Genomic DNA, 8431 nt, shown 5'->3' with positions numbered 1-8431 from the left:
TTTAACATTTTTCATTTGAAATTGTCGCAGTCACATGACGCCTTCATAGCCACCGATTTAAATCGGAATACACATTTCAGAATGTGAAAACAGACAGCAGGCCGAGCTGTCTTTCAAACAGGGAGCTCCAAATGTGAACTTTTAATGTTCAGCTCTTGACTCAAGAGGCAGAACACAAAGGCTTGTTTACAACAACAAAATCGGTAACACCTTATTTGGCGGGTTGTGAATAAGACTGTCATGACACTGTCATAAACATGACATAACACCTGTCATGAGTAAGTCTTCATGAATATTTATAACTGTTGTCATAAAGTGTCTGTAGTCATTCAAAATGTCTTCTTTAAGACAGCTTGACATTAACCAAGAAATCATGATCTGACATTAATTTGTTATAAAAGTATTACTGATTAAACTTTAGCTTTAATAACATAAAGCTACATAATTTTTAAAGTTTAATCAGTAATACTTTTATAACAAATTTATATCAGATCATGGTTTCTTGGTTAATGTCAAGTTGTCATAACAAAGACATTTTGAATAATGTCAGTTCTGTATTAAAAGTGTCATGATTTACCAAATGACAATTTATGACAGCTGTTATGTCATGTTTATGACGGTGTCATGACAGTCTTATTCACAACCCGTCAAATAAAGTGTTACCACAAAAGCTAACTCTACTTAGAGCTGGCATATCATATCATATTAAAGTTTGTAGTCACAATGTAGAAAAAAATATGAATAAGAACAAACAAATACTTTTTCAACACATTGTATAATTAGTGAATTCCAGTCAAATGCGGGTGTTTGTACTTTTAAAGTGCTTTAAAAAAATTACAGTCATTCAGTGAAGCTACTCAAGTAAAAATAAAAAGTACAGTGCAGTTAAACTACTGCTAAAAGTATTTTCTCCCTAAAGTTAGGCACGTAAATGTAACTAGTTACCCACTAGCTATGTGTAATAATATATTTGTATTTATTGTATATTAAATTTAAGGTGCGTGAGATACATAAGATAAATGTGTAACCGTGGACTTAAGTGTGCTAATGAACCTTGCTTGATTTAATATTTCTTTAAAAAAGTGTAGTTAAGTTTAAGAATAAAGAGGTCGATCCGCTAGTTTTTATGTGAAAATGTAAAATTCCGATTGTAACAGTAACACGCGAAAGCCCCATATTCGGAACTCCTCATCCGTAGAGGAGGGAGGAAGGAGGAGGAGAAGAAGAGGGGGTACTGTTATCATCCGTCAGGGCAGTGTGTCGAGCTTTTGTCCAGGAGAAATGGCCGGGATCAAAGGTATAAAAAACATCTCAGCTCTCCTTGACGATTCCTTTTTATTTAAGTGGAAGCGGCTTTAAAATGCGCAGGAGAAGAGTGATGCGTTTAAAACACCCATCCAGCTAACGGAGGGTGTATATTAGCAACGGTTCCGCCGTTGACTGAATCTAGCTGAATCACCCGCAGTGTTTTTAAGCGTCTGTTTTCCAGCTTCCACGGTTATTGATATGTAGTAAATAACGTGTAACATCGCAGTTAATGTCTGTCTTGTTAGCCCGTGTTTTCCCCTGAGCTGCTCTTGTTGCTAATTTCGTTGCTCGGATTAACGGCTGTTGTTAGCCAGCAGCTCCCAATAGCACGACAAGCGGTTCCACGTGAAATCAGCCGGACCATCACTTGATAAAAGCCTCGGTCCTCAGCCGGTTCTGTGGTGTCACTATGATGCTAACTGAGTCTGAAATTCTCTGTTTCTTTTACAGCTCTCATCAGCCTCTCCTTCGGAGGGGCCATCGGCCTCATGTTCCTCATGCTTGGCTGTGCCCTACCAGTATATGAGTGAGTACAACCATCACACACTGTGTTATTGTGTGTGGGAATCAATGTGTGATCCCAGTGCAGCCTTTAATGAGGGTCAGGGTTCAGCCTGGAAAAGTATTGTTTTTGTTAGGGTGACCAGATTTTGATTTCCAAATAAAGTAGTAACAGTCCTGAAAACACTTCAATCATACTCTGTTTACTTAATTAGACTTTTGATTGTTGCATATTTAAAGTGTTCCTTCTGTATGTGGTTAGAAAGGATAGTTCATTACATGTCATAAGTCACCAAGTGCAAAAATCACTTCAAGATATCCGGATATAAATGATGATAGAAATAATGTATTAGAAAAGTAATACGTAGCAATAGGTAACTTTTTCAGTTATACTCGACAAAAATTACTCACAAAAAATTATTTATCTGTAATAATATGATATCACAAAGTCAATCAATCAATTCAAAAGATGAACTCTCACTCAGTCGTTTTATAGTTTGTGTGTAAATGCCCTCCGGATGCCCCGGACAGAATGCAAAAAGAGGACATTTAGTCTCCAAATTTTGATTTCACATTTTCCACGTCTGAATGAACAAATATATTTATGTCCAGACTATTCACTATTCCATTGTCTAAAAGTTTTGTCCTTCCTTTATACATTTCTCCCTCCATTAAATCCTTTCTTGTTTCCTTCCTATAGTCCTACTTTTCTTCCTTCTTTGTGTCCTCTTAATTCTTCCTTTCTCATGTCTCCGTTCTTTACACCCTTATAACATTTCTTCTTTCCTTTCTCTCTTCCTCATGGCCTTACTTCTGTCCCTCCTTTTGTTTTTCCTTTAGTCTTCTTTCTTTCCTTTGTGCATTCTTTCAATCTTTCTTCTGTCCCGTCTGCCGTCGTTGTTTCTTTTTTGTCTTTTCCATATCTTACTTGTATTCTTCATTCTTTCCTTCATTGTGTCCTTTTATTCATCACTTGTCCTCCTTCATTTCTGTCTCCTTTTTGATTCTCTTTCTTCTTTTATTTATTTTTCCCATTGTTTCTACCTTTATTCCTTTCTTGTTCTGCTTCCCTTCTTTCTGTCCTTTTTTATTTCCTTCCTTCTGTCCATCGGTCCTTCCCTATCTTTTGTCTTTTTTTGCTAATCATCTCTTCTTTCATTCTGGTTTTTGCTGTGCTATATGTAAAGTCTGCACACTCTGGAAACATGTGCCACAAACTAATTATGAATGTTGATATTTTATATTTTAAAGTGATCATAAAGGACTAAAAAGTCTCAAAAATTGAGTTTACAGGACAAATGGGCAGAAACCCTGGAGGTTGCCGTTCCAAGGACAGATCACAGAACACATTTTTAAATATGTTCCTGCAATAAAGCATTTACTGCAGATCTGTGCAATATTATCAATAGACTCACATCCCAGTAATTCAATCTGTCTGCTGTTTGCTAGAGAATAATAATAAAAAGCCTTTCTCTCTTCATCTAGCAGTAGTAGAAGGTTGGACTTGAGGATTTTCAACAAACTGTCCTGACATGAACTGGATAGCAAACCATGTACACAAATCATGTACTGATGAAACTCTTAACAACACTCCAGTTCTTAACAGAGGAAGTTAAAATATTCTAATAAGGGCAAAATATTTGGTAATTCAATCCCTGACCTACACCACCACAGCATGTGTGTATTTATGTCGCCTTCATTTGTCCCGCTTCCTTTTTTATGCAGCAAATACTGGCCTTTGTTCCTCCTCTTCTTCTACATCCTCTCGCCCATCCCTTACTGCATCTCGCGGCGGGTGGTTGATGACACAGACTCCGCTAGCAACGCCTGCAAAGAGCTGGCCATCTTCCTCACAACGGGCATCGTCATCTCAGCCTTTGGCCTGCCCATCGTCTTTGCTAGAGCTGAACTGGTAAGTCATGGAGACTTGGTCGTTAGGAAATTTTTTCATGTTGGTTTTCTTCCAGAGATAAACCTTAACGGTGACCTATTGTGCTTCTTTGATAATGGGCTACACAAAACATGTTCATTACATTTTTTGTACAAAATCACTCTTTGATAGTGAGATTTCAGTCTGTTCAGCTCTGTCTATTTCTTAAGGATTTTATTTGATACACCAGTACAAAGTACTGCAAAACAGTAAAGTGGAAAGAAAATGGTTCTCAGAATAATTTTAAAGGTGACCTATTATGCTTTCTTAAACAGGTTAGGATTAGTCTATGGGCTATAAAAACGTGTTCATTAAATTTTTTGCACAAAATCATTCTTAGATAATATAATTTTAGTCTGTTCAGTTCTACAAATTTATAGTTCCTTTCAGAATGAGCTATAAATGGCATCTTGTCACTTTAAAATCAAATACACTGTTGCTGGCCACGCCCCCAACTCAACATTTACACTTGCACATAAAAATGGATCCAAACAGATACGCAATTATACAACCGTGCATCTTTGAAAAGCAGAAGTAGAGCCTCCTGCACAACCAATAAGAATGTAACAAGTTGTTTCTGCATGGTAGGTCAACAACAAATCACTTGTTTGTACGGAGCATACAGCAGTAAAACCAGCTGACCAAATGTGCTGGAGCTCAGCTTGGGTTTCTAGGTAACCGGCTGGGCTTTGCTGGGGTTGCTAGATAACTGTGCAGTACCTGCTGATTTGTGACGTTACATTCTGAAGGTTTTTGAAACGGCTCATTTTCCAGACACCAAAAAACATAAACGTCCTGCCAAAAAACAAAAACCATCTGCGTGTCATTTACGTGCTTGAAATGTTTATAGAAGCAGTAGAAACCCAAATGGAAGCATAAAACCCTCCGAAATGTACATTTTGCATTTAGTTCAGGTAGGCACTCCTCTCATTAAAGTATTGGCAAAAAATACCTGCGGGTTTTTTTGTAACCCAAATGGAAGTACAAAAATGTGCAAAAGGTGAATTTTGCATAATAGGTCCCTTTAAATGTTTCTGTTTATTCGCTCTGCTGGTCTGACCTGAGTTATGAATGCGCTGGTTTTTTGCAGATCGCCTGGGGGGCGTGCGCGCTCGTGTTAACAGGTAATGTAGTCATCTTCGGGACCATCCTGGGCTTCTTCCTGGTCTTCGGCTCCAACGACGACTTCAGTTGGCAGCAGTGGTAAAACGGCCAAATGAAGGAGAGCGGCAGGGGAAGGGGGGACCTTAGTCTGAACTGTTTTTATTAGCATTACAATTATTATTATAGTATTACTGTTTGGTTGTTGTTGTTATTCATATGATGACCACCCATCCATAGACTTACACCAGACCAGTGCAATATTTTGTTTTATTTTTAAATCGCCTGCTTTATGTTGAACTGACAAGAAAGATGGAAAATGCTGACTTGTACTATGATTTTATTTTTTAAATTTTGTTTTAGGTTTTGTTCTCAAATAACGACAAGATTTCTTGTCGTTATTTGACCTACTGCTTAAGTCATAAAGAACAACATGGCAAGTTGCCGTTGGTATTAAAGGGTGACATTTTGCTAAAATAGCGCAGATTTTGACATCTTCTGTAAATGTAAAGTGACCTACATTACTCTTCGACACTTGGTGAGAACCTGACTGCTAGGGCAGGAATCAATAATGAGCGTCTTTTGAAGAAGTCATATGTGGCTTTTCCTTTTCACTTGGGTTCAGGCTTGTATCTCTGCAAACAGATGTTCTCTCCTTCATTTGGCTCAGACACCAAGGAAAAAAACAATACTCTTTTATCTAATTGTCATGGAAAAACATTTCAGAGGATTGTTTTAATGCAATATGCAGGCATCAGCAGATATTCAGTACTGGCATTAAAAGATAAAATAACTACTAACAATGCATTTTCCCTCATGATAAACGTTATGCTCGCAAACACACTCATTACTTTTAAAATTTGCTTTGAAAGTCAACAGAAACTTAACGTTTCATACTGCCTGTAAAATATGATTACATATGACATTTAAACCTTTTTTTGATTAGCAAATAACACCAGGAGAAAGAACAGCAGGCTGGCACGCACCCAGACATCAGATTTTATTACCATCTTACTTAGCATCCATTTGCTCTGATTGTACCCTGTGTGAGACATCTACACTGTAACGCCCAGAAAGCAAGAAAAACCTTGCTTTTTTCAGCAACTAGCTTAGCTTCAGGACAGCAGCGCTGTTAGAAAAACCACATAAAGGCGCCTAATTATCATTAACAACCTTTAAACGTTGCAATTTGACTCCTTGATCGTATCAATGAACCTGCATAAGTGTTAATTAAGCACATTTGCTCCGTTTCCAGGGTAAAAACTCCAGCGCATTCACTGCTTTAACTCTGGAGGTTGTCTCTGAGGTCTACGACATTTTGCTCTAGCATGCAGCTTGAGGCCGTTAAACTGCTTTAGGATCTAAACGTGGAGTTAAGCTGCAGCCTGAATGCAGCTCTTCTCTGAGGGGAAGGTTTAGATCTTCAGGTTGCATCGTTTATTTACGTTTTCTCCATTATGTGTCGAGCCCTGATGGTGCCTCTTCCTCTGGCAGATTCCCAGACATATTATCTCACAATCACAGTTTGTTCTTCAGACTTAATGCTGTTGTATTATTTATTGTAATGTCCTTCGTAGCAACTCAAAATCACCAAATTACCACAAAAGACAGACAATGTATGGAGGAGTTTCTGTTAAATAATAACATTTTTAATTCCTCTGACCCCAACTTGACACTTCATATAGTGAAGATTAAACAAGCTATAAAAATGGCTGAATGATTTTAATGGTTACCAACATAATAGATCTGTCAGCGGATTTTAATTATTCTTTCTAAAAATTCTAAACTGATCAGAAATTCTGGATTAGTTATCAGACTCAGAGATTTATATAGAACTAGTTAAAACAGCACAAAATCTAAAAACTGTAAAGATAAATATCAGTGTTCATCCTGAGGGAATAAAATTATAGCTTTTGTTTCTTATTCTGGGCAGAATGCTTTTTATGCATGCTGTCTGAAAAATATGAGATGGATGTGCTGCAGAAGTATAAAATACCTTTATTCCTGTTCTTTCAGCCTCCAGTATAATAACTAATTCCTCTGTTCTTGCAGAGAATGTATTGGTTTTTAGATCACCTCATTTTGTCAGTAGATATAAAAACTGTAGCTGCATCTTTCCACTGTCTCTCTCTTCAGGGCTTTATTTGCTTTCTTAAAAGACAGGGTTACATATTTTCTTGAGGTTAAATCCTTAATCATTCAGTTAAAAGTAAATTTTAGCAACCAATCCACTTTGCTCAGATCAAATTAAGAACATGAGTTTGTTTTACGTCGTTTTTTTTTTTTTACTAGAGATGCATTGATCCGGATTTTATTGACTGATACCAGTTTTTTGTTTTCTTTTGTTCCGAACTGCCAATTCAGATTTTTGTTGTAAGGACTGTAAAAACTTAAATGTGTAAATTTGAATTTAATAATGAAAAAGTTTCATTGATAAACTTTTTACTAAATTAAAAACGAAGCGCATCAACAACCCAGATGTTCACTGATGCATTTACAGAGCCGTAAAATTGGGATTTTTGATTCATTCAGTGAAGGCCAGGACTAATCAACCAGTTTCAATCAAAACTAGATGCCACATGGTATTTAGCTTTTACAGAAATCAAAATATGATTGACCAAAAACATTTAGCCTCCATTTTCAGAACTGCTAATTAAAATGTATTGCTTTTTTCTCTGTTTTTTTACACGACCCGATCAAAGGCATTGATCATATTAAAAGCTTAACTTCACACAATCTTAATAGTTTCTGTTAAAAACATTGAATAAAAAAAGCTGCTACTGACTTTTATGTGACTATAACAATGTTTGGTTGTATGCAAGTCCATCTGCAGGATGACCTCCAGAGGTGTGAACATCTGTATGTTTCCAGTTTTAAGCTCAATAAGTTAAATGTTCTCAAGTTTATTTTGTTTCATAGTCTGCTGTGAAAGCCCTTTGATGTGACAGAGGCTGGTGTGAAGCTCTGGGATGGGTTTCTGTGTTTTTCTGTTTGTTTCTGTTGCTCATGATGATGAGAGGATATTGTATTTATTTATTTTGTCGAATGAACGCTCAGTTCCTTTTTTTTTTTATCTACAACACTTGTGTTGAAAGAACGACGGTCTGCATGGTGATTTCCTTTTTTTTTTCTCCTTTTTTTATTTTTAATAAATGCCATTTTTGAACATCCGCTCTGTTGAATGACTAATAATGCGTCCAACTTTGCAGCATTTATTACTAAGAAGTCTGAAAATCCGACTAAATATACCATCACACAAGATTTCAGATGCACTACATTCACTCACATTTTGTGACATTACAAGCTATAAGCATTTGAGGAAAAGTTCTGATTTGATCAGCATTTAATGGAATCTTAAAGGAAAAAGTGATTAGTTTTACTGATAAAGACACAGAAACTGTATAGCTGGCTAGTTTTCATGCTCTGCTAACCACAGACTGCTTGCCATATCTTACCAGAGTTTATTACTTTATTTAGAGGGATAGATTAGAGATTTCATAGTGTTTCAAAGCTTCTTATGTCATCAGAAATAATTTCTAAATCGCTACAGACACTTTAGAGCTGAGACAGCCAGTTGCATTTGAGACAGGT

At 36.7% G+C, this 8431-nt stretch overlaps 1 protein-coding gene across 1 annotated transcript; it reads left to right on the top strand.

Annotated features, from left to right (window-relative positions):
- Positions 1 to 1185: 1185 nt before the first annotated feature.
- Positions 1186 to 8011, top strand: LOC116714631 (leptin receptor overlapping transcript-like 1). The gene is made up of 4 exons (XM_032555299.1): positions 1186 to 1297; positions 1759 to 1834; positions 3535 to 3721; positions 4830 to 8011. The coding sequence occupies exons 1-4, from the start codon at positions 1282 to 1284 to the stop codon at positions 4944 to 4946; spliced, it is 396 nt and encodes a 131-aa protein (XP_032411190.1). The 5' UTR covers positions 1186 to 1281; the 3' UTR covers positions 4947 to 8011.
- The last annotated feature ends 420 nt before the right edge of the window (positions 8012 to 8431 follow it).

Source organism: Xiphophorus hellerii, chromosome 23, assembly GCF_003331165.1.
Source record: "Xiphophorus hellerii strain 12219 chromosome 23, Xiphophorus_hellerii-4.1, whole genome shotgun sequence".
Lineage (NCBI taxonomy): Eukaryota > Metazoa > Chordata > Actinopteri > Cyprinodontiformes > Poeciliidae > Xiphophorus > Xiphophorus hellerii.
This window is presented reverse-complemented; position numbering and strand designations above follow the sequence as displayed.

What these genes read in the sequence shown, in the direction of transcription:
- LOC116714631 (XM_032555299.1), top strand. An exon ending in TGTGCCCTACCAGTATATGA is followed by an intron (nt 1,835 to 3,534) that starts GTGAGTACAACC and finishes TTTTTTATGCAG; the next exon opens with CAAATACTGGCCTTTGTTCC. An exon ending in TCTTTGCTAGAGCTGAACTG is followed by an intron (nt 3,722 to 4,829) that starts GTAAGTCATGGA and finishes GGTTTTTTGCAG; the next exon opens with ATCGCCTGGGGGGCGTGCGC.